The 24,028-nt window shown below is 52.4% G+C and overlaps 9 protein-coding genes across 9 annotated transcripts; 3 read left to right on the plus strand and 6 right to left on the minus strand.

Moving 5' to 3' along the window:
• Window positions 1-436: 436 nt before the first annotated feature.
• MYCFIDRAFT_174715 (uncharacterized protein) lies at window positions 437-2,060 on the minus strand (the record flags this gene model as incomplete). Its single annotated transcript, XM_007928346.1, has 13 exons — window positions 437-538; window positions 574-881; window positions 906-1,020; window positions 1,051-1,079; window positions 1,121-1,225; window positions 1,271-1,318; window positions 1,343-1,434; window positions 1,466-1,572; window positions 1,612-1,636; window positions 1,666-1,762; window positions 1,801-1,902; window positions 1,932-1,969; window positions 2,017-2,060. The coding sequence occupies 13 exons, from the start codon at window positions 2,058-2,060 to the stop codon at window positions 437-439; spliced, it is 1,212 nt and encodes a 403-aa protein (XP_007926537.1).
• Window positions 2,061-2,692: 632 nt separating this feature from the next.
• On the minus strand, window positions 2,693-5,790 carry MYCFIDRAFT_196582 (uncharacterized protein; the record flags this gene model as incomplete). Its single annotated transcript, XM_007928347.1, has 5 exons — window positions 2,693-3,728; window positions 3,782-4,508; window positions 4,808-5,005; window positions 5,073-5,727; window positions 5,785-5,790. The coding sequence occupies 5 exons, from the start codon at window positions 5,788-5,790 to the stop codon at window positions 2,693-2,695; spliced, it is 2,622 nt and encodes an 873-aa protein (XP_007926538.1).
• A 3,078-nt stretch (window positions 5,791-8,868) lies between these two features.
• On the minus strand, window positions 8,869-10,130 carry MYCFIDRAFT_71126 (uncharacterized protein). Its single transcript, XM_007927749.1, has 2 exons — window positions 9,589-10,130; window positions 8,869-9,522 (listed from the first exon to the last, which is right to left on the minus strand). The coding sequence occupies exons 1-2, from the start codon at window positions 9,668-9,670 to the stop codon at window positions 9,143-9,145; spliced, it is 462 nt and encodes a 153-aa protein (XP_007925940.1). The 5' UTR covers window positions 9,671-10,130; the 3' UTR covers window positions 8,869-9,142.
• A 655-nt stretch (window positions 10,131-10,785) lies between these two features.
• MYCFIDRAFT_211282 (uncharacterized protein) lies at window positions 10,786-12,492 on the minus strand. Its single transcript, XM_007928348.1, has one exon. It carries the CDS (start codon window positions 12,449-12,451, stop codon window positions 11,606-11,608), a length of 846 nt encoding a protein of 281 aa, XP_007926539.1. The 5' UTR covers window positions 12,452-12,492; the 3' UTR covers window positions 10,786-11,605.
• A 197-nt stretch (window positions 12,493-12,689) lies between these two features.
• MYCFIDRAFT_89192 (uncharacterized protein) lies at window positions 12,690-13,675 on the minus strand (the record flags this gene model as incomplete). The annotated part of the gene is made up of 2 exons (XM_007928349.1): window positions 13,000-13,675; window positions 12,690-12,939 (listed from the first exon to the last, which is right to left on the minus strand). Coding segments are annotated over exons 1-2 (747 nt in total), but the record flags the coding sequence as incomplete, so codon positions are not given.
• A 553-nt stretch (window positions 13,676-14,228) lies between these two features.
• On the plus strand, window positions 14,229-15,687 carry MYCFIDRAFT_174719 (uncharacterized protein; the record flags this gene model as incomplete). The annotated part of the gene is made up of 13 exons (XM_007928350.1): window positions 14,229-14,291; window positions 14,317-14,394; window positions 14,433-14,457; window positions 14,513-14,689; window positions 14,718-14,767; window positions 14,814-15,128; window positions 15,152-15,163; window positions 15,192-15,229; window positions 15,273-15,297; window positions 15,348-15,353; window positions 15,388-15,519; window positions 15,551-15,561; window positions 15,612-15,687. 13 exons carry the CDS (start codon window positions 14,229-14,231, stop codon window positions 15,685-15,687), a joined length of 1,008 nt encoding a protein of 335 aa, XP_007926541.1.
• Window positions 15,688-17,177: 1,490 nt separating this feature from the next.
• Window positions 17,178-18,713, minus strand: MYCFIDRAFT_45940 (uncharacterized protein; the record flags this gene model as incomplete). Its single annotated transcript, XM_007927613.1, has 2 exons — window positions 17,178-17,336; window positions 17,382-18,713. 2 exons carry the CDS (start codon window positions 18,711-18,713, stop codon window positions 17,178-17,180), a joined length of 1,491 nt encoding a protein of 496 aa, XP_007925804.1.
• A 252-nt stretch (window positions 18,714-18,965) lies between these two features.
• On the plus strand, window positions 18,966-21,872 carry MYCFIDRAFT_84921 (uncharacterized protein; the record flags this gene model as incomplete). The annotated part of the gene is made up of 1 exon (XM_007928351.1): window positions 18,966-21,872. The coding sequence occupies one exon, from the start codon at window positions 18,966-18,968 to the stop codon at window positions 21,870-21,872; it is 2,907 nt and encodes a 968-aa protein (XP_007926542.1).
• Window positions 21,873-22,862: 990 nt separating this feature from the next.
• On the plus strand, window positions 22,863-23,695 carry MYCFIDRAFT_84922 (uncharacterized protein; the record flags this gene model as incomplete). Its single annotated transcript, XM_007928352.1, has 2 exons — window positions 22,863-23,559; window positions 23,661-23,695. The coding sequence occupies 2 exons, from the start codon at window positions 22,863-22,865 to the stop codon at window positions 23,693-23,695; spliced, it is 732 nt and encodes a 243-aa protein (XP_007926543.1).
• Window positions 23,696-24,028: the final 333 nt, after the last annotated feature.

A 24,028-nucleotide genomic window follows, 5' to 3' on the forward strand; every position in this document is an offset into this window, starting at 1 on the left:
CCCTCCATTCACGCACTGCCTTTTTCTAATAACACTGGAACAGTGATTGGCATCCGAGACCCCTACACTAGTGGGAGTACACGGGTATGCGGGCAACAGCCTCATAGCGTCCCAAGCTGACCATAGAGAAACCCATCATCATTCGCGACAAGCTGGTGGCACGCCAATGGATGTCCAAAGTCAACAATGCCTGCCCTCGAAATCTAGTGGACGAACGAACGCCAAACCAAACCAAACCGACCCAAACTCCACATTATTGCAGAAGAAACCGGCTCATCAGGTCTCTTTGTCTCAGCTCAGCCAAAGGACATGATCAAACCACCAACACGTTACACAAGCGAGCGAGTCGAAAAAATTCCCCCAACTCAGAAACCATTTCTTACCCCCAAGACTGGAATTCTCTGACACGGACACCAACGGCTGTCCCCAACTCAATTTAAATACCGACATGAAAACATTTTTCTGATTTGATACCACCCACCACTCTCCCACTCATTCTTAAAAATAAACGTGTTGGAACGGAATGATTTTTTTTAAGCTGGCATGTACCCTGTGTTGTTTCAGAACGTCCACGTCCACGTCCACGTCCGCCGTCTCAGTCAGCGCCGAGATTTGGCGGCTGAGAGCCTGAGAATTTTTTTTTTTGGAAATGTATAGTATTTGGTTGGTGAGTGGGAGGGTATGCACTAGTGGGAGGACGAATTCAATCTTGAAAATGCGGCACATTTCGTGGTAGTGATTTGATACCGGCATTGGTTGTTCCAAGATGGGAATGTAGTGGTTCGGGATGTGGCGGTTTTGGGGGCCGGAGCCGTCAACGTGTGTATGTAGGCATATCGTGGTTTGTTCTAAGTATGGAAGGAATGCGATTTCTGGGCATGCTTGTCAAGTGTGTGATGATTAACTCGTGTTTGTTCGAGATGTCGACTCTCGAGTACTGATGGAGATTCGGAAGGCCATGTTCTTATTAGAGAAGATTGCTCTTCTCCATCGCCGCTGGTAAGCAGTCATCATTATTCGCTGGTGAAATGGTCAGCACAATAAAAGCACCTCGCTAAGCTTTGCATCCCACACGGCAACTGGCGGTTGTTGCAACTCAGTTTTCAGTATATTCTATCACGTCTCCTGTTTAGTCTCATCAAAAGGTCCCGTCCCTTCGCTGGGGCGCAACTGAACGAATTTTCCAATTCCATACCCAGTGGAAGTCTAGGCAAGCTCATCATACCTTGTCGCCATTCACGATTGCACGATTGGCCTAAGCGCAGTTCACGCCAGTGGGATGTCAAAGTCTGCGCTTCCTGAAGGACTTCCAGGCTGTCTTAGAGACATGGGAATCCAGAACCATTGACAACCTGCAGAGCCTCAATCCTCACCGCCAAAGTCCGGTCATTCGTCGTGTTGCAGTGGGCGCCAGTGGAAGTGCAACTCACGGGCCTTTTTGAAGGATGCGAGTTGGTGTTGAAACCAAGCAAATCTTCTCATGGTCCGGCTGGTGGACCAGGCCAGTGCCTTGAACGAAATGTCTGCATTTGGGATTACATGTGCGATGATTCGTATGCTGGAAAGCGGCAGCTAATGGGAGTGCCAACTCTGATATCCCGCAGGAATGACTCCCTGTCTTGGGTCCGTGATGTGTCTCATGGATCTTGAGACATGGGGCAGAACCGCGATGAGCCGGGAACGTTCTTAAGTTCGCTGTCGACAGTCTCGTTGCTGTTCGTGTGATGAGCTCGCGTGTTCGTCATTGACTGCCTGCGAGCCGCTGACGTGCTTGTGGCACCACGGTAGCGATCCGAAGACGACGGGGCGAAAATGGGAGCCAAGATGCTTCAAACGGTTGCCGAGTCAGGCCATGTGCATTGTTGCAAGCAGGGTAAGCAATTGGGCGACTAATGAAGGCAACTAAGGGATGTCAAAAGTCAATCTCCAACTGCCGACGCTGTGGAAGCTTGGATGGTGGTTATCTTGGCTTTGGACCTTGGGTTGAACTTCGACCGGGGTCGACTAACGGATGACTAGGGCGTGACGGTGCCGGTGTGCAACCGGTGCGTGTTTAGCATGTTATCAGCTTGACCTTATTAGGCGGAAGGTGCCAGGAGAGAAGGAAAGAGAATTGTATCTATTTATTGAAGAAAGGCATCTTGTCATTCGTCGTAGAAAAGTATCTTACGCATACAAAGTACGAGGCTTGTATCGCCTCATTGCAGGAGCATCCTCTCCAAAAGCAAATCAATTCCCATGAAAAAAGAAGTCTGTGGCCGAGGATAGTACGTACCATCGTCCAACAGTGTGCAGCAGTGTCGCAGTGAAGCTCAGCTCAGATAGAAACCATAACCAGCCACGAGAACGCCGTTTCAAACCCATAATGCCGATGTGTGATGCCTTCCTCCTGTCCCATATTTGTGCCTCCTTTTCTGGTCGCTATGCTGTGGTCGGTCGTCGTAATGTAACAGTCTTGATTATCATAAGTTTGGCCGAAGCTTCTTTGTCGTAAGTTTTGTCGATTTCGAATTCAGTGCGAACACATCTAACGCGCACGCTGGCGGCACTCCTCAGAACTCATCATATCTTCTGGCTTTGGGAGAGTCGCAAGCCAGTCATGTATGCGCCGGTTTCTATCGATGGGGGTGGCAAGCAGATGGAGCTTGGCAGCCATCAAGTGATGCTGCATCATATCCAGGCAGTCGCGCAACTAACGCTCACGCGACATCTCGTCTGCGTGCATCTCTGCTGGCGATGGAAGAGTCTTGAAGTAGCGATCCATGACGTTGGCCTTGTCATTAGCGCTCGAGGAGAATGCATCGCCGGCAAACGGACGCTGTGGCTGAATGTTGCCGAATTGAGTCTGGCGGGGATCCGAATTGACCGCCTGACGACTCTGCTCAGAAGGAACGCCGTGATGATTGCCTTGAGAGAAGGGACGAGTGCCAATAGGTGGCTGCTGCTGGCGGACAGGGCGGCCCGACTCTGTGCTGTTCGCTGTACCATACTGCGGTGCAACGGTCCACATGCCGAGAGGCGGCTGTTGTTGTTGCTGGTTGTAATACTCACCAAGCTGGTGAACGTGATTCTGATATATCGGATCCGCAGCCGGGATCCCGTACTTCTTCTTGAGCATGTCCTGGTGCTCCTTGACCTTGGCCGAGTCTGGGGGTGTGATGAGTTGTTGTTGTATGGTATTCTTCTCAGCGAGCTGATGGTGCTCGTTGGCACCACTGCGATCATAGAAGAAATTGTAGTCGCGAATGCTACCAGTACGATTGATGAGCGGGTCAGTGCTCGGCAGGAGATCGTTGAGATTGGCTTGCTGGAATTGCTGGCCGAGCGCAGTGACCGATGGATCAGCACCATTCGAGCCGTAGAACATGAAGTTCTGGCCTTGGTTGAAGGTGCTTGGTGCGAAGCTGTTCGCAACACCAGGAATGGAAGGGTAGTTGGGGGTGTATGTGTCGTATGGGATGCGATAAGGCATCTGAGCGCCGTAAGGGTCGCGATCCTCGCCATAAGCCATGGTGTAGTTGCTATTGACGGCGTACGGATTGTACGGGCCGACAGCGCCAGGACCGATGCCGCTTGGTGGCTGACCCATAGCGTGCTGCGAAAAGGAAGCCGGGTTGATGGCGGAGAGCCAAATGCGAGTCTTGTAGATGCGGTAGAGCTCAGTAATCAAGTCCTTGAAGTTGATGTAGTGGTCGGCATAGTAGTAGAAGATCAGCTTCTGGAAGTCCCTGCGAATCTGTTAGTCTGATGTCGCAAAGAAGGACGCTGTCACAAGACTCACCACTGCCACTCAGCATCGAGAATCTCCATCTGCAAGCGGAGGTGAGCAACCTTCTGCTGGCAAGTGCGCTTGGCCTTGGCTTCGTTGCCCTCTTTCTCGGCGAGCATTTTGATCTCGTGGTCGTTGGCGAGACGCTTGATAGCTTTTGGCTTGAGATTGTTGAAATTGTCGCGGGGAATGGAGCCTTGCATGGCTGGAGTGTTCTCTCCAAACAATGGACTCATCATGCCGCCTTCACCATGAAGTTGGGCGTTTGGGTTGAAGCCGCCGTCCTTGTTGCGGCTGTACATCATCAACCACTTGTACTGCTCCTCGGAGTACTTCTTTCTAAGGAGCCGAGCGACGTCCGGCGTGATGTTGGCATGCTGCACAGTGCCAAGGTCTTGTCCACGGTCGGCCTCAACAATGACAAGGTCGCCCTCGCGAATGATGAGCCCAGTGTTGTCGAGGAGGTAGAAGACGTCGACGCGTGAGCACTTGAAGCTCACAATGTACAGCTGCTTGCGTGGCCGGCCTGCGGCTGGACCCCACTGAGCAGTGGGTGCCACGGCTTGTTGTTGATCGCGGCGAGCGTCAAGCTCGCGCTTCTCAGTGGCGTTCAACTCCACGTGAGGTACGCGGTACATGACTGGTATGTCGTATACGGCCGCTGTCTCCTGTGCCCGCGTCATGTTAGCGAGATCGTCGCCGCCGTCGAGTGGACGGTCAGGCGCGAAGCCCGGATAGTCTGCCAACTTACGCGTTAGATGCTGTTCTGACTCAAGCGGATGTTCTTTGATTGTATGTGATGGTTGCGGATTGATGAGCGGAGCGAAGAGGTGTGTTGAGGAAGTGGAAGAGGTGGTGGTGGAAGAACAAAGTGGATGGTTATGAGGGCAGTGTGAAAGTGAGTCCACAGCGTTCACGCAAGGCGGCAGCCGCCACCGCGCATTGTTCAAGGTGTAGGAAGGCGCGACAATGGCCGCTTGGCGATCATATGAAAGGCGGAAGGGGGCAATGTGCTCGGGGAGGGTTTGATGGACTTACGTTGTGGTATGGTATCGTGCTCGTCTGCCTCCAGTGGATCGTGTGTGAAGGTGCGAGAGAGCATTGAATGCTCACCAGCTGCCAGAGAGCCGCGACGGGTGGGAATATCCGCTAGCGAATGCCGGCGTGACTCGTTGACGTTAGGCAAGTCGTCCCAGCCTAGCGAGCTTTGCCAGCGAGAACGATGGCTTGGACTGTCTGTATCCAGCGTTAGAAGATGCTCTGACTCCGCCCTTGAGCTCAAGATCGCATCAAACAAGCATACCTAGAGACATATTGGCAAATGCACTTTCAAAGGTCTTGCCCCGTAGCAGTCCTGATTGCATGGGAGACTGATTGTCCCCATATTCCCTGCCATTTCTGTGGGACGGCTCAAACGTTGGAGGCAAAGTAGCGGTGCGCATCAACGATCCCATGGGAGGATGGGACGTAGTATGAGTTAGCTGGGCTCCCGTCTCAGACTCAGACTCTGTGTCTGCCTCCTCTGCCAGCAGTCCAAGCGGTAGCGGTGCTGCATGGCCTCCAGCATTGGAGTGCGCACTAGAAGTCTGGGGAACTTCGCGCTGGCCCGTCGAATGCGACAATGACCGGCCAGTCTTTGGCGTAGGTTGCAAAGGAATAGCAAACGGCAACGAGGCTGCACCTTCGCTGGCAGAGGGAGAAGGTGTGTTTCCCGCCCGGATGGCAGAACTGACCGGACCCAGACGGTTCTGCGATAGGTTTTGTCGAACAGCTTTGGATTTCTCGTCCGACATCTTGAAACTGCCACGACCCTTCTGAGTGCTCCAGATACCTCCAGGGAGGCCCGGAACGCTATTCTCCCTCATCGGAGCATTGCCAAACTTCATCGACATTGGCCACGGCCGCTCATCCTCAGACGAAGCAACCGCCTCCGAATCAGGCGTTGCCCGACGAGCTGGCTAAATGCAAGATCAGCACCAACAGACGCCACGGAACAAAACGAACATTGCACGTACATTCATATTGAAAGAAGGACACAAAGTTCACGCACGGCGCTTGAAAGAAATCAGTGGTAAAAGAGCAAGATTATCTGTGGTATCGATTAGCACAAGTCTCCAGCATACCCGGAGCACAAAAGCCAGCAGCCCAGGTCAAAGACAGGTCGGAGGGCCATCGATAGCCTAAAAGATGCAGATGTCGGACAATCGTCTGAGAAAGGCCACAGGGAGCAGCCCAGGAATGATTGGAGAGTGGCCAGTACTTCCAATCGCTTCGCCATCACAGGGACAAGATAATGCCGAGGATGCAGGAGAGGACAAACGAACTGCAAGCGATACTACGCGACAATCCAATTCCAGGCAGTACGGAGTTGGGAGCTGTCACTGGCATCAGAAGATGGCGCAGGAGTGCCTCTCAAAAGTACAAGCCAGCGTGAAGCTCCAAAGCTGTACCCGTCGCCATGCGTCGTGGAAAAACATACGGCCAGAGCAGACATTGAGATGATCCGAGGTTCTCTGCGGCCGTGAAGGTCCCATCAGGTGAGAACATAGCGATCACGTAATCTTTCATCGCTCCTCGGAGACGGCTATGGCTGAGCAGTCGGTCTCCATCCCGCAGCATCCCACAGGACCTGGCCTCTTGGAAGCAGACAAGGGAGCGTTGAAATCACGTCCGGAAGTCTGGTCTCGATTCACGCCCAAGATGGTGCATTCGCTTGTGTGCAGCGGCGATTCGGTAGCATTTCGTGGCAGATTTCCACAAGTCCAGTCGAGTCGAGTCGAGTCCAGTCCAGTCCAGTATATGCAAGCATTACCGACTTTGCGGTGCTCAAAGGCGATCACATACCTGAAGCAAGTATTCGGGTGTCGTAAGCAGTCGTGCAGCCTCTAGTCTATGTCTACAGATTCGGTGCTGAAAGAGGTCAGCAAATGCGATTCAGCTAATCGATGCACCAGGGCGACGGACGTTAGGTATGTCGTGAGCTACTATTACATGTCTGAAACGAGTATCTTTAAGCGGTGTACGTGTCTGGTCGGATGTCAGCAGTACGATCAATCGCAGAGATGGCGACACGGGGAAGCAGACCTATGTTCATTCCCAATATCCTAAACACTCCGATCTATCACCCAGAACAACAACAAATCTGTGCTCAAGATTGTGGCATTCACATTGAGAGATTGTCGTCGTCGGCAGTGCAACGCGTGAAGCCTAGTGAATGAAGGGCGGCGTTGAAGAATGGAGATTCAGTTGGGAGCAAGGTATCGTCGGGGTGTACTTGGCGTGGGGAAGCGTGAGGGCCACGATTCCAGGATGCCAGCCTTCGCAGACAGCCGCGCCTGGCCGAGCGTGTGGTCTGGAATGGAAGGCGGCTTCCCTTCCCTGGCTGGGCGAGAGGTCGCTGCCGCCCGTGGAGTGTGTGTGAAGGAGGTGAGGTCGCAAGCTGGACTCGAGGGAAGCAAAGGCCGGCGTCGAGGCTGGCTTGAGCCTTGAGAACGGCTGGGCTGGGCTGGGCTGGGCTGGGCTGGGAGCTGTGGGGAAAACGCCGCCGAAGGGAACGTGCGGCGATTGGCAAGGCCTGGTGGGCTCGGATGGCGCGGTGGAGCCTGCGGGTTGCACAGGTGTGCGATGCCTTCTGCGACGGTGTGTGCGATGAGGCGCGCTCGAGCTTGGGCGTTGTTGATGGCGCTGAGGTCGTTCGCAAGAGCTTCGACGACCACGACGACGTACCGAATGTCGAGGAGCCTTTTGATATGAAGACGAGCTAGTCGAAGGGGGCGCTGCAGGCTTCGTCTGCAGCTAAAGTACGGGCAGCAGCAAGCCGTCCGCTCACCAAGGCAAGGATGCTCCTGAATGCCACAAGATGCGGAGAAGGGCGCTTGTACTGTTCAGTCACAAGACCAATCACCATCAGGCCAGTCCACACTTTTGGGTACCGGTTCGCACGACTCTCTATCTCGCTGACAGCGCTGTCGTTGCGCCGCGCGCCGTCTGTTCACCCAATCTCCCACCCAGGTCGAGAGCAGCCTTTAAGACATCGATGCCCGCCCGCCCGTCCTCACCCTCACCTCACCTCACCCTCACGAGACATCCGATCCCCAGTTCACGGATCACGACGAGCGGCCGCGATTGAAGGGTCTGGGGCATCAGGGTCTGGGGCATCTTGCTTTCCCTGATCGTCCCTCCCATTGCTGCACGAAGCTCTCGTGCGGGGACACAGGGCCTGTCACCTGGCCTAAATTATTGATAGCGGAGAACCCATGCCATAGCTGTAGAAGGAGCTCAAGCTTCTCAGGTACGGGACGGGGAAATGCACTGCACGCACATACTGTTTGCTCTGCTCGAGTGCCGCCATCACTGGGACATCAGTGCCGCGAGAAAGCCTTAGGGAACGGGCCCGGCAACGAGAGCGACAACTTATTATTATGGATGGAGACGCTTTTCATCAACAGAGCCAGATACCGGGCTAGAACGCGCTACACCAAGGCTTAGGCCTTTTAGGCACCGCATCATACCAATCTCGCGCCTTGCTTTGCAGCCTTTGCTCTCCTGCACATGCCAGGATAGCAGACGTACCCCACAACGTGTTCGCCCACAACCATGCCCAAACCAACCGTGATCATCGAGATCTTGATTGATCGGTCTGGCCTTGACTGTTTCGAAGCGAGCACACTTATTCCATTTCTAGGACACAGCAAAACATCGGCTAAAGCAGGCTACTGCTGTTCGCATTGAACACGTCCTACGTCGCGAACCTTGCCCGAGTCAGGACAGAGCTTCCTGTACGGCACGCCTCACACGCTTGGGCCATTTCATGCGTGCGATCGTTCCGTCACTGCGCATTATTGCATTCTTCTCCAGGTCAGCTTTCTAGGTTCGCTAGAAGCTCTGCAGCCCTCTGGCACTCGGAGTACGGCTACTCCTCCAAACGTCTACATTTGCTGATGTACTGTACGGGCATCGATATGTCCGTGGAAGCTATGAGCTGGCACCGCTGACGAGACATGTGCAGCGGTAAGAGCCGATTCAGATGGCAAACGAACATCAACTGGCCTGCGCCATACTTGCAGTGATCCTTAGAGTCTGAGCCTGACACCATTGTGCGGTCGCGCGACAGAGTGATCACATTAACTGCTCGTGCAGTTTAGTCGCGCAGCAAGATTAGACGCAACACCTTCCTCCCAAGATTCTCGTTGCCCAGGTCAAGTCTGACTTCACTTGTCGACATTGGCGTAACAGCGACTTGCGGACCTAAGATGCGGTCACCATTCCCTCTCAACGCCCTCTTTCGCGCTGCTGGGAAGTACATGAGATTCAAGATCAGTGCTTCTAACTATTTCCTGCCGTACAGTTTCCTATCGAGGACTGCTTGTTTCACTAATAATTGTATATCTCATTGGTGCCCTTCCCCTCAGTCATGACTTTGTTGACTGTGTCCTTGACCAGAGCGGCTATTGAAGCAGCGTACCCATCCACAGTCTTTGGATCGCTCAAGTTGGGCGGACTAGCCTTGGTATTGGCGATGTCGACTGCGCTTGAGCATAACCACGCCACGTTGATCTCCGGACTTTGACAGGCGGCTCGGATGTCCTTCACATCTTGCAGCTCAAACCCACGTCCAAATGCGACAGCTGCTGGCCGTTTGCTGAAATCATGCGAACCAATGTTTTCATCCGGATTTGGCGATGGAGCTTTGCCAGCCAAAATAGCCGGAATTTCAGCTTTGGCCCTGGAAGCAGAATTGATGAATTGCAATACTGGCGGAAAGACATTAGCAAAGATCTTGCAAGAATTGGAGTTGGCCTTGATGCAACCATCCATACCTTCTACTTCGGGTCTGAGTCTTTGCGTGACTGCTGTGCCCATGACCTCACTCACGCCGCACAGAATGATTGGAATTGCCATGTTTGAATGCGCTCTGCTTTGTCTCTTTGCTTCAGAGATACGCACTCTCGAGATGATGTATCAGATCTTGTCTGTTCGCAATTATACGTACAATAAGGTGAGATGCTGTTCTTTAAACCAACCGAGTCGAGATCCTCTGAAGATATACTCCAAGGGAACAAGCTCTCGCGTTCAGCTTGAAGGCCGAGCTGGCAAAGGATTGCTCTCCGTTCCTGTCGCGCTTAGCCGCAACACCGAGTCGTCGAAGCACGACGTCGATTACGACACCGCTTTTGCCCATCGGACTTGTGGTCCTGCCGACTCGACTACAATATGGATTCGTGACTCAGCTCGAAAGCAATGCTGACATATCTTGATGCCATCTTCAGAATCCGTCTTGACCTCGGCTACTCTACAGCCGTGACTTGATTTTCGCGTAACGCAAAGCAAACAGCACTTGTGTGATGATGGGACTTCGAGAAAATCCATCGATAGGGCAGAGATCAGAACCTCCACCAAAAGAAAAACCTCCGACAGAACATCCATCCTGCCAATCAGCACGCCCGAACAACTCAACCTAGATTCCACGTACCTGCATAGACATACACCGTCAAACACCTGCACCATTACCACTCCACAAAGCACATAATAATACATACCGACAAGAGCTGAAGATGTCCCATACCCATACCTTCCCAGATCTCCATCGCCTCCCCTCCCCGCCCCTCTACAATTGGTCCAAACTTTCCAAATCCGTACACCCCAGATCCCGACATTCTTGTATACTTGGCATTCGGAGTCACCGCCACAAGTAGAAGTTGCGCTGCAAGAGACGACGTACCTACCTACCTAATGCAGGGTGAACTGATGAACCGGATTTCTCACGATGTCCTCGTCCGCGCTTTCCGCTTGTACACATGTAAATTCATCTGGGCTACACCGCCACAGTCTCGTAAGTGTGTCTCACGCAGCCTTGTATTTTTTTGGACACAAGCCAATAGTGTCGAGAAGTTGGAGATTCTACGATATGCAGGGGGAAACCAATAGTAGGACGACGTTCATTCATTCGCGCTTACTTCGCAGAAAGGATCCTGTCACATGAAAACAATTTTGTTTGCGCAGGAACAAGGAAGTTTCCACTTCTCGATTTCATCCATTCATGCTTCGTAGTCATAACATCTTGTGTCTGAACACGTACTAGATAACAATAAAATGATTCGCTAACAAATAAAATGCAAGTAGGCGAGACGTCCAGCGCCCAATCAGCCAGTAACAGTTGAACAAATGACAGTATTACACCCTTCATCTCGCCATGCATTTTTTCTTGCTCCCATCCTCGTAACGCGCCATTGCCATGCAAATAGATCCATGCAAGCAGTCTTTGTACATTGCTCATAAAATATCATGCCATGCTGTGCGTCAAGTGCCGGACGACGCCGCCGGACAAGTTCCTCTCCCCTGTCGTAAAAATTATTTCTTTCTCTTGTGTGAGGCTGCTGTCGTATGAGCAACTCCGAAAACAACTCCATACCATGCAGAAAGTCTGACGCAAAGCGGATATTGTAGGAATCCGGGATGAGATTGTCCCGAGGAAGGCCGAGGAACCCTAAGTCAGACATCAGAGGTTCTCGCTCGCGCACCTGGCCGATTCCTGCTAATGCCGACGGGAGAAGTCTGGCTCACGCCACCGACGCAAATTCAGGTACCAAAGTGTTCGCGGCCGAAAAATATAATGTAACCTCTGATGAACACACTTCTAGAAGTGGCGTGTAATCCGAGCGCAGTGTCGGGTGCCAAGAATAGCTGAGCCGCATCTTCTAAGATCAGATCCCGCTTATGCAAGCCTCGTGACCCTGCTTCAACGACTCACGGGGTCGAGATAGTCGTGTGATGCGTGGCATCAGTTGTAGTCAGCCCGTGTCATGACCAGTCATCGCTCTCAACAGGCCACAGCATTCAGTCGCCACGCTTTGAGCGTTTGCCGAAAGCTTCGACCTCCGGATGTACGACGCGCATGTGTCTTGTGAGTGCATCGTTCCGTGAGAAGGTCTTCTCCTCGCGACACATCAGACATCGGACCTTCTGCTTACGATTATTGTGTATCGTATCCTCGTGGCGAGTGAGATCGTACGGTCGCGAGAAGATGGTGTTGCATGGCTTGCCTGTCGATGGGTTGATACGCGTACACTTGTGTGGCCCAGCCTGGGAGTTCCTTGCGAGAATTGCAGCGGAGGTCATGCCATTGGATGAAGGATCCGGTGAGACTGATGACCGCGGTGATGCGGAAGCAGTGCCTGACGCTGATGCTGATGCGCCGCTGTCATGCTGCTTCTGCTGTGAGCGGTGGTACTCGCGCTTGTGTTTCTGCAATTCGTTGTGTGAGTTGAAGCGCTGAGTGCAGCCATGATAGGTGCAAGTGTATGTGCCGGTATTCGCACGAGTGTCGTCAGGCCTACGAGGTGCCGTTGAGACGGTGATACTTTCTTGCGATGACTGTGGTGGACCGGCGTCGCTGATGGATGTCTCCATTGATGGCAAGGCGGCAGGGAACTCTGGAGCAGCTTCGGCGTACTGGTTCATCTTCGCAGCAATAGCAGCTTGATAGTTACCGGCTTCGAAGGGATTGTTTTGCAATGAGCTCTGTGGCAATGATGCAAAGTCAAATCCAGCGTAGCCATTGTCAGCTGAGGTACCAGTGGCGTTCCTGAAACTTATATTCTGCCGACCAGTAGTTGGCAAGCCATTATATGTGGTACTTGGCTGGCCCATGAAGTTGCTTTGCCACTGCTCGGTGCCACCCATGTGCTGTTTATAGCCATCGGGTATACTATCCTGGAAGAGCGATGGCTGGTCTTCTCCAGCGTAATCCAGGAGGGCATCTTTCGGGGAAATGGTCTTTGTGGGCTCTCTTCGCAATGGTACACGGTGCTTGGCATATTCTGCTTCTGCCGCCGCGTCCTTCTGCTGCTGCCTCATACTAGCAGTGTTGCCAATTTTCATGTCGGGTGCATTCCAATCCTTCGATGGAGCGAGTGGAGATCCGTCCCTAAATGGAGATCGCTCTCGCGAGATGGCGGAGGTTGGAGATGCGGATCGAGCCAAGTTAGCAGTCTGTAATCGCTCGGTAATCAGGTTGCGATGAGGTGACAGGAACTGCTGCTGGCTCTGCTGTTGTGACTGAGACTTCGGTGCTGCAGATGTATAGGTCTGATTTGGGTTGTAGAGCTCGTCCTGGAAGGCCTGCGATTCCGTGCGGAACAGCTGGACATTCGGGTTGGGCTGTCGGTAATCTGCACCGTCGAGAAGTAAGTACTCGAACGATTTATGCGCCATATCTGCGTCAATCTCACCATTCTGCGATGTGTTGTAATTTCTTGCGTCATCGCCAGCACCCGACTGCGGTGTCGCCGGCGAGTCGTTACCGTAGCTCGACATCGACTGTCTTGAAGGCGCAAAGTCTGGTGTGAAATCCTCTGCGGTGTGGTAATCGAAACCAAAGCTTTTCATAGCAAGATGCGCGTTCGGAATGTGCGCAGATGCACTAGGCACGTAGCCGTTGGAGTGCGCGAAGATGCTGTCGGTGGGAGTCTGCGAAGGTGTAGGTAGATTCTTTGGGTAAAGTGCTTGGTCAGCGGCAAAATGTGCTGGTGAATTCGGCGCGTGATCCGTGTTTGCGATTTGTGGGTGCGAAGCCGAGTTCATATACGGAGAATTCGGACCGGTCGACGCGACTGTCGATGCTGACGGTGTCCTTGCGTGAGACCTCTGTCGCTTGATACCCTGCTTTTGCAGATGACTGGCGACCGGTCCTCCCAGTCCAACGCTATTGCACTGCGGTGCAGCGTACATAGGCTGCTGCGTTTGCCAGTCGTGGGTCGCCACACTGGAGTCAACTACCGCGGAATCGTGTCGCACGCCCGTGAATGTACTATGCTGTGGCGAGGACGTGGGCGCAGCCGGTATTCGCAAACGCTGTTTTTGGGTCGTGTTCGTCGCGCTTGATGTCTGGGCGTATGCTGGGCCTGCCTGTTGCAGCAGGGCCAATGCCTGATTGTATATGTGTTGTGGCTCGTACAGAGCGAAATCTGCGTACGATGTTGTTGTCGAGTGAAAGGTGTTGAGAGAGTGGGAACTCATCGTCGAAGGTCGAAGTCGAGGGCGTTTTGTAATTAATGACGTCGACGCCAAGCTTTACCCTGAAAATACCGAAGTTGACGACATCGAAGGTCGCGAAGATGTAAGTATTCCAGGAGCGCAATGTACGAGCAGTGTAGGCGTTTATAGCGAGCGGCTTTAGAAGTGTATTATGATGCAACGGACATATAGTAATACAAATGTACTCTGTGCAAAAAGGGCTTTCCTTCCATGCGTCGCATCGAGCCTTACCAAAGCGGCTAGCGCTCATGCCGCACAGCCTCACGAGTGAATGAATAAAGTTTCATGCACGCTCTGGAACACACGCTCCATGCCCTGCATGCGCCGGCTACCACCAGTCAAATCGTGCTCCCGAGTCCCTACAGAACGTACCTTGTTGTTCTACTTCCGCCGAAAGTCCGCATTCCCTGCCGCATTATGCTTAATGCTAGGCAGTGTGCAGGCACGCGACCTCTGGAGTCTGGAGCAAGCACCAACAACGCGTGGAGTCGAACCATCTTTTTTGCTTTCAGGACCAGCTGTTCAAGTTGACTGAACGCTATGGCTGGTGCTGGTTGGCTAGGCTACAGTCACAAGCGACACCCGAGATGGTACGACTGCGCTATAGGCAGGTTGATTGCTCCCGGAGTGCCAGCCTGTCACTGTCCCGAGCCGTTCAATATGCTTGCTCTGCTACGCTTTTGCTCATTGCGCAGCTAACTTTTTGAGCGCCCAATCATGAATTCTCGGAGACGCCTACAGTGGACTTTGCACCTTTGTTCAACCCGGCTGAATCATCAAATACCGCCAGTGGCCGCGAAACCGGCGAAACCGAATTCGGCAGCTCAGCAATTCTGCTTGTGCATGGCCTGAGGCCCGGCGGCGGAAAGACGCGTAAACCAGGCCGTGGTTACATACACTGATTGGACCCGAGCACGACGGACCGAATCTTGGACAAATTTGAAATCTCGCTCGAAGCTCCATGTGCCATGACGACACGCACAAGGTATACACGTGGCTACAAGACAAGTGCTGTGGCGCAGCCTCTCTGAGTATGTCATTTGTACCTGCTCATTGGTCACAAGCATCAGAGACAAAAGAACCATTGGAGAAACAACTTGAAGCAGCCACGGTCAGGCCGAGATCAACTGTGGCTGCTATCCGGCATCAGATGTTTTCCTTGCGCGCTCTCCATGGACAGTCTCGCTGTACCGTACTGCTCCCACCGAATCACACTGCATTGCGTGTACAAGCCCTACCAAATCCCAGCATGAACCTTCCTACTTCGTTTCGAGTCCTTGGCTTCTCGGCTGATATGTATGGAGCGAAACGAGATCTTCCGCTAGTCCTGGGCATAGCATTGCAAAGCAAGACGAGGAAGTAAAGCGGCCTCGAACCTGCCCGGCAGCCGGCACGGGAGATTCGGAAGACGTATACTGACAGCAGGTTCAGTTATACCTATGACCAACACACAATGTGATGCGCCGAGTCGCGAGAATAGCATCATAGTATCAGTGCACTAAGTTAATCCGAGAACCCTAAAGCTTTTCCGCGAACTTCGAAGCGACTTGTTCCGAGCCGGTACGACATTTGGACATGGATAGGACATGGATCTTCTCCCAACAACGATTTACAGTATGTACAACATTCCATTGATAGAAACAATGTACACCAGAACAAGCACACCTTGCACGAAGTCTTTCGCTTGCCTCATCAATTGCGACGATGAGGTGAATGTGCAACACCCCTAGGGCAGACGACATGCAGGCGTCGCTACAGTAGGAACGTAAAAGTCTAGCCCTACGACATTGACTGGGGTGCCTACCAGCGCGCTGCGTTACAACGTCGCACGTCTCAACGAAGATAATAAACTTTGGGCCCGTTACGTTGCCCTGTTTTCGTAGGTCAGTTTTCTAGAAGTATACGATAATCGGGTGTGTTAACTCGACCGTGGTTTTCGTACCCAATTTTCATCCCAATTTTCCAGCTATTAGCGTTCCTCGCTTATATAGCCATATATGGTATAAACCACGAAAATTCGAACTCTTAACACCTCGTAGATAGGATCCACTCTTGTCTTTGAAAACTGAGGCTATTTAGCCCTATATCGCGCTATAGAGTCGCAATCGGTGGTACGGCAGGCGCGGAAGCGACGAATGAAGGTTATAAGGCGCAACTTCACTGTTATATTGGTGGCGGCTATTTCCTGCTGCCACTGAGCATCAGTTAATAGCTCCTCGCCGGACAACAGACTGGATAGATCCATAGCCAAATGGTGATATACAATGGCTTCAATCTACTATAGCGATTCTACGCGCTGAGAAGACGCGAGGTCTGACAACCATTCTATGCCAAATTAGGCCTCTTAGCAAGCCACCAGTATGCACTAGGTCTACGAAAACTGGTCGACTTAACAGACGCGATTATCGTAGCGATTGTCGTGCCTATAAGCGACGATAAACAGTGGATACAACACACTTAGTTGGCTTAAGAGTTGGACTATTATTAGGCACGATAAACGCGACGAAAATCGGGCAACGTAACGGGCCCTAATAGCAACGTCGTTCTCCCATTGTTTGCATTATACGTCACTCAGAACTTCCTCTATAAGGAATATGTACACAAAAAACACCTCGTTACAACTTACAAGAAGGCGGCTGACTACTGCAACTGACGGCTCGCTCTGACCGAGAACTCGAGTCATGTCTCCCAAAAAGGGTAACGCAATCCAGATACATCACGTGCAACTGCAGCACTATGGAGCTCGAGGTCTAGATGCTCACAGACCTTGGCATTTCTTAAGATATTGATTGTGTGGTTCAGCGGCGCACTTGTGTCTCGCATTGCATGTCTGGCCAGCTTTGATCACGAGCGACATCATGCATAGCATGCAAAGCTGGCTCGGAGGCCGCGAGAAATTCAGACAGCCTGACCTTGACATATAGTGAGAGACGTTGGATGTTGTGGCTGATTCTAGCCTATAGTGCAAGCAAGCTGTTACTTGATATTGGATGTGGATGCAGGGTGCAGGGCGCTGAAGCTGTGGCGGTGCAGGCGCTCGTTCGTCATTCGTGTGAATTGGTTCGCGACTATCCTATGCGCTCGGAATACAGACTTTAAATCTGATGAAGTGAACTGAACCTGCACCTCAACCTGTGTAGTTAAAAATGGCGGGCAGGCTGTTACTATCTACTCGAATATGTGCTCTGTATATGTCAGAGCTACACCGAGGGAAGTTGTTCTTGTCCGGTTTCACCTGCAGTTATACTTTAAATCTAGAAAGTCTTCGGGTCAAGTGGTCGTAGTAGGGTACTATACGCCTACTGTCCGGTTCAAGCTGTTATCTTAAGTGCATCTACCTGCATCCTGAGCCGCAGGTGCAACCGGACAGGCCCTAAGCAGCTGGAGTTGGAGAAGAGGCTTGAGGCGAGAAAACGTCCAGACTCCCTTTTCTCGCAGTTCCTACTCCTCGAGACAGGATTTCAAGCCGACTTGCCTGGATTCGGTGCTTCTTCATAACTTGCACCCATTCGGGCTCTGCGGTCAAGTCTTGCTCGGGTCTCCCATTGGCCTGGTCTTGGCTGGCATCCTGCTCAACCAGGTCGTCTTCCAGCAATGCGACCATCATGCCAAAGTCTGCACCAAGTCTGCCTAGACTCCCAGCACAGTAGAGGACTTGCGTAAGCAGAGACTCCCGGGAAGTCTTGTCCATGATATTGGGCAGGTACATCCGAAGTGTGCTTTCTAGCATGTCGACCAGATGCACAGCAAACGTCGAGACAGCAGATGGCGCAGGCAGGAGCGGATCTGCTGACGCATGTTTGTCGCCGTCTTTGGGGTGGTCTGGTTCTGGCAGATTCGCAGGGAATATGCTCTTGTACATGTTGAGGATGGCAAAGCTTTGCTCGCGGAATATCTCGATGTAACGCTTCAGATACCGCTCGCTTTGAGTGCCGGCAGTCGAGAATGAACTGGACTGTTTGGCAGCATCCTTGGCGGCAACCTGCTTCTGCCTTAGAGTAGAATCCTGATCTGCAAGGTCGCGGAGAGGCTCGAGGGCGTCCAAGGTGTGATGCAGTGTTTTCAACCGGCAGACTAGGAAGAGCGACCCGAGTGCTCCATCATTATTGATCGTGGTTGGGGACAAGCTCAAAGGCCTTGTAGACAGAGCAGCAGGCTTTGTTGAAATCTGCAAGTCTTCTGTCAGGTCAGGCGCAACGCGTCTGAGCCAGCCTACTGTTCGCATGGCTGCAGCGAGCTTCAGCGACGGACTCTGCAGGCCTGTGATGAGGACTGTAGCAAGATTCTGCATTTCAAGCTCAGCTTGGGAGGAGATATTGCCAATGAGTTCAGACTGTGGGTACAAAGCTTTCAGCCTCTTGATATGGGCATGCAGATCCAAGGCTGAGGCATATGATGTAGCAGATCCGGCTGCTGATGCTGTGCCTGTGCTGCTGGCTTGAGCTGCTGCCACCGTAGACGAGAGCAGAGAGGGCAGGTCCAGCACATCTGATAATCTGTCCACGTTGCGTGATAGCAATGCTGCTCTTTTCCGCCTGTCCAACACAGCGTTCTCGCTACTTCTATCATATTTGGTGGCAAAGTCCGAGACTGCATTCTCGAGCGCTGGTACATCTTTTTGCAGCGCTTCTGCTTGTGAGCCCAATGCCGGAAGTAGAGACGAGAGGTTGGTAAGATGAGAGGAAGATGAAATGACTGATTTGTGCGAGCGTTTGGACAGCGCCTGTAGGTTGCGTAGATGCGACTGTGCCGACTGCAGGAGGGCTGCTGGCTCGTTTGTGGTCAGGTCGGCGAGGGAGAGTGTGCTGAGCCGGGAGAGGTAGGCAGCTGTCTGCGGATCTCGAGGTGAGGGCGGCGATGTGTCATGGTCGAAGTATGGAGCCAGCAGCTCGTACAGCGGATCTGCCATGATGTGAGCGCCTAATAGAGATGTGCATCTGTAGTGAATGTGGAAGAGGATTGCGGGCTGTTCCGCTTCCTTGGTCAACCTTGTTGACTCTGCTCTTCCACGTCTTCCATCAACTTCCGTTCGAGCAACATCTTGGCCGCGACGGAAGACCGACAAAGAAAGCTCTGCGGCTCACAAGTCGCGTACGCACTTCCCGAACAAAGTCGCGATGCACAAAATCACGACCTAACACGTCGCCCGGCGGCCGGCATCATGGAGCAGGCGCTGCACCAAGATGATATCGTGGCTAGGAAGAGCGACGAGAAGTCGCTCGCCGTCGTCGAGCGGACACACTCAGACATTGACACGCATATGCCGCTTCCCAGGAGGACCGAAGAAGAACCAATCACTTGTGGGCCAGGAGTGTCGCAAAGCGCCTTTCGACGCTTTCTGGTTGATGGTGTGCCCCCGCGCGATACCGTACTAATTCGCTACCAAGACGAGCCGAAGCTCGAGTTGCTGCCAGTCTCGAGAGTCAAGCTGGTGGATCGATCCTTGATGATCGGTGACATTGTCAAACGAAGCGCGCAGGACTCGCAATCGGGTGTCATCCTCAACACATTCACGAGATGCACCCTCCAGCCCATGTGCGATGTCACATATCAAAATAGTCGCACGCTCAAGGGACTTCTGGGACGATCTTCCGACGATCCTGCCTCTTCGCAATTCTTCATCTATCCGGACGGACGGCCACGACCGATTGTGGATGTACCCGCAGCGGAACTTACTTACGCCGAGGCGCTGACGGAAGATGATCTGGTCGTGTATCAAGACTGGATCGGTCGTGTTGATGCCATCACAAACAATATCCAGCTCAAACTTGTCGACAACTCCGTCGTCGAAATCAATGATGAGTCTGGAGAGCACACAGATGGAAGCCCTGGTCCGTTCTGTTTGGGCGACATTGCCAAGACAAAAAAAGGCCTTCTGCGCACCGGAAAGTGGATCTATGGCAGCTATAATCCCAACACGCCGCCGGTAGGTACTGTGGTGAACATTCGTACTATCGCAGCCGAGATCGCATGGGCACAGCGAAGGATAGGAAGTCTACAAGAGAGTGAGCCGCCTGTTCTTCTGGAATCGTCGGAACTGGAATCACCCGAATTCATGGTCTATAAACGCTCTCGACGACCCTCTGCAGACGCTTCACAACCGCGCTCGCAAACGGTGTCTAATTCTGAAATCGATGTGCGGCTAGGTCTGCGTGTACGATTCAGCGATCTCACTGGCGCCTGCCTGAAGTACAACTCAGCAGACGGCACACGTAAATTACTGCGGCTGGACCGCCAGGATCACTTAGGCTATGACCTAAACATCTTCGATGTTGTATCGTTCCACACCACCGTCGCCGTACAGTGGCAGGATCTTTCTATCAGCACCGAGCGGAGTATCGACCTGATCCCCGACGTTAACATCGATGACGAGCATGCTGCTTGGCCTGCGGAGGTTGTACATTCATTGAGACTGCAAGCAGTACCAGGGCTTGAAAACACCGAACAGCCGGAGCTCATCGGGATCGTCCAGGCAGTCAACGCCGAAGATCGCATGGCTCGTGTCAGATGGTCTCCAAACTCTCATGTGCACTATGCGAGAGACCCGGACGGCGAAGAGGGTCTACCGCCTCCGATAGTTTCGTACGCGATTGATCCTTCTTTGCTCACGGCTGAGGAAGAAGTCAGCCTGTATGATATTGAAGCCCCGGCGCAACTCAATGTACGGAGAGGCGACATATGCCTTATCACTTCACCTGAATACAGCGGAGGATCCTCTAGACCTAGTGATCTAACTTGGCTCGGAGAAGTAGTCGACACTCTCATGGATGGCCAACTTGTCATTCGACTAAGTGGCGCTGCGGTCTCACGGGATGTGATACTTTGTCGAGAACAGTGCGTTGTGGCCATTCGTTCCGATGGGACTGATCAGCCTGATGCTTGGCACGATGATGAGGGAGGTGGTGAGGAGGATATAGAGTGGTCAGAGGCAGAAGAAGTGTGGAGTGATGAGGAAGAAGACGATGAAGTCGAGCTCGCAGCTCATTACGAAGACGAAAACGGTCAAATCCTGGATGAAGACGATGTCGAGGATGAAGACTGGGAATCTGCCGACGAAGGCAATGACGAGGATGACGATGTCGAAATGCAGGATGCACCAGAACACCAAACACCCCTCACCCCGCAGTCAGTAACACCAGCCAACGACGAGGAGAATAAGACGAGTCACCCTTCAATTACATCACTAGATGGCAAATCAGATAGAGATGGCGCGGAGTCAGCACCAGCATCATATCTAATCCTGGAAGGTCAACCTCCAGCAGATCACCACTACCGAAATGAAGTTGCATACCAGTCACCGCAGCATATGAAGAGGACGCAAAAAGAGCACCGCATACTCCAGTCATCATTACCCGAACGTGTGTACGTGCGCAGCTACGAATCACGACTGGATCTATTAAGAGTCCTGATCATTGGCCCAACTGAAACTCCATACGCCAATGTCCCGTTCGTGATGGATTTCTACCTGCCTCCAACCTTTCCGACCGACCCACCACAAGCATTTTTCCACTCTTGGCCGGCACAAGCTTCCATTGGTGGCACTATTGGCCGAGTCAACCCCAATCTGTACGAAGATGGCAAGATATGTTTGTCAATTCTGGGCACATGGGAAGGCGACAAGGGCGAAAGCTGGAGTCCGACGAAGAGCACACTCTTACAGGTCCTGGTCTCTCTGCTTGGCCTTGTATTAGTACGTGAGCCATACTACAATGAGGCAGGCTATGAGGCCCTCGTTGGCACCGAAGAGAGCAAGAATTCCAGCAACTTGTACAGCGAAAGAGTATTCCTGCGCGCGAAGGGACTCATGATTACAGCGCTATCAAATCTCGACAGCACCTCCGGCCTCAAAGGTCTCGAAGATATCATTCGCTACCTCTTCCAGGAACCCCACGGTCCAAGGCTGCTTGTATGCGCGATCAAGGATGTAGAGCAAGTGCTGGAAAAGAGCGATGGCAAAGCGAAGTCCGATGGGCTTACAGTCATGTCTAAAGGGGCGTGTATACCTTTGCGCCGCGTACTGGAGAGCCTCAAAGGACTGGCCAACCAGCATGTGCACGTTCCTGGCTAGAGGCTGCTTGGTTGTGCGAATGAGTGTGAGCATATAGCTGAGGTCCGCTCGCAGATATCTCATCGCAAATAAACTCCAGCATTTGCTTCTGGCAAATAGGTATCGGTGCATATCGTTTTCACAGTATCTCGTTCATTCGTCACCGATCGAAACAAGCCTGCACCGCTGACTGTGAAGTAGAAAAGGCCTATAATTCTCTCCGATTACAAACACCGCATTCGCAGCAGTGACGGCCACATTCACGAGCGTCGGCATGGATGGATGAGCGACAGCTTTCTTCATACAAAAATTACTCGCCTCTCTAAATTTCTTGGACAGATGATACTGCTTCTGGAAATCGCTCGTCAATTGGAATCCTGAAGCACACGAAGGTGAAAAAGAGAGCAGAAATTGAAAATGAGCTACAGAGTACTCGCACCAAGATGGTACTAAGGAGTTGAAGGTGGTGGCTTATGGCCTTTAGATGGTGTCACCGAGATGGGCAACAACCGATGCTGGTTGGTCTGAGACTGACTGTGGTAAGAGATCTATAGCAACACTGATGGCAGACGCATTATTCAATGCACAACGAATCATGATCGGGTGGATCATGTTCCCAAGCGATCGATCAATGGCCGAAATCCATTTTCCAGTGTCGTTATGCTGTCCAGTGAATGTCGGTTCTGTCGTATTCACCTTCACACGAGCTCAAAGCATTGTCAGCAGGTGGCCAACGTATATCATAGTGACGTCCAAATATTCACAGCTACGATCCCATAACTTGTCCTTCAAACAAACCATTGTAGACTTGGAGGGTGCGGATATGACCACGTTCGGTACCTACCATATAAGATATCGCTCTGGACCTTTTCAGAAATCATACCTGAGTTCACCAAGCATCGAGACCTGAAGCTCTTTTCCAGCATATCAGACATCGGTCAAGCATCAACCCCGCAACTTACTTGTATCAGCAACCAACTCACCGACAACGCGTCAGTCAAAGACTCCACCATGCTCTCCCCGGGCCACCAAGGCACCATGTCGATGGCCATTCCGCCACAATCTCGTCCCATCTGCGTTCTCGCCAAGGAAAACGACATACACGTCGAAGAATTCTGGGCCACAAATGAACTCCTCTGCTCAGCATCACCATACTTCCAAGCTATGCTGATGGGTCCGTACCGCGAGGCCAACACCTCACACGTAACCATCGATCAGCATCCAGTCTGGGTAGTTGAAGCGGTCTTGAACTTCCTCAAATCCGGCCGGCTAACCAGCGACCAGCCAGACCACGATCACTCCGACGTCTGGTGGTATCGCCAGCTCTTCGAGCTGTACCACTTCGCCGACTTCTATCACGTCCAGGACCTACGGAACCGGATCGTCGAGAGAGTGCAGAAGAAGTTGCATTACCACGTCTCACCACATGACCGACTTTCCACACTCACTCAACACGACTTTCCAAACTTCCAAGAATTCAAGTTCTTATGCGAGAACGTGCCGGAAAGCTCGCCCCTGCGCAAAGTCATAGCAGATGCCGTGGTCAATTTCAACGCCCAATTCTCTCCGATCCGAGTCAGTGCTGCGAGACTTACTGGTGGTCCTCCTGCTCGAGGCAGGATTGTGGTTCCCGAAGCCTTCAAGCAGGACTGCGATGTTTCCCGATCCCGTCAAGCCCAGGTGATCATGTGCAGCAATTGCGCGCACGGTTGGCCTTGCGATCGCCACTCGCCGCTTGAGAAACACAGGGATCGATTTAGCAGTAAGGCTTTGTGTCTCTATCACGAGCATGATACTGATCGGGAACAGGCGGAATGCCAGAAGCGAATGGCGAGAGTGATTGAAGGCAGCTGGTAAGTCGTGGTTCTCGGCTTCTTGAAGAATGAGGATACAGTCCTGCTTCGACGATGGAGTTCTTATCTAGATCTCTACCGTCGTGTTAATCTGATTTGAGTCAGCCGACCTGCACTTGTTCATCCGACGCACAGTATGTACCTGACGACGAATTGTTCTACTTCGCTGATATTTTCTAATTTCCTTCCTTCTCAGCCTCTCCAAAAAGAATGATAAGCCATAACAAAGGTCTGCAATGGCACAAATGGCCATTGTGCGAGTTGCGGCCCAACAAAGGCCAAGGGTGCTCGATCCTCAGGTATCATTTCAATCTGTGCAGTACG

Source organism: Pseudocercospora fijiensis, assembly GCF_000340215.1.
Source record: "Pseudocercospora fijiensis CIRAD86 unplaced genomic scaffold MYCFIscaffold_4, whole genome shotgun sequence".
In the NCBI taxonomy this organism is placed as follows: Eukaryota; Fungi; Ascomycota; class Dothideomycetes; order Mycosphaerellales; family Mycosphaerellaceae; genus Pseudocercospora; species Pseudocercospora fijiensis.

Excerpts from the sequence above, each read along its gene's own strand:
- MYCFIDRAFT_71126 (XM_007927749.1), bottom strand. The coding sequence starts at position 9,670 with ATGGCAATTCCAATCATTCTGTGCGGCGTGAGTGAGGTCATGGGCACA. Across the intron at positions 9,523-9,588 it reads ACTCAGACCCGAAGTAGAAG|TATTGCAATTCATCAATTCT; the intron begins GTATGGATGGTT and ends TCTTTCCGCCAG.
- MYCFIDRAFT_211282 (XM_007928348.1), bottom strand. The coding sequence starts at position 12,451 with ATGGGTGGCACCGAGCAGTGGCAAAGCAACTTCATGGGCCAGCCAAGT.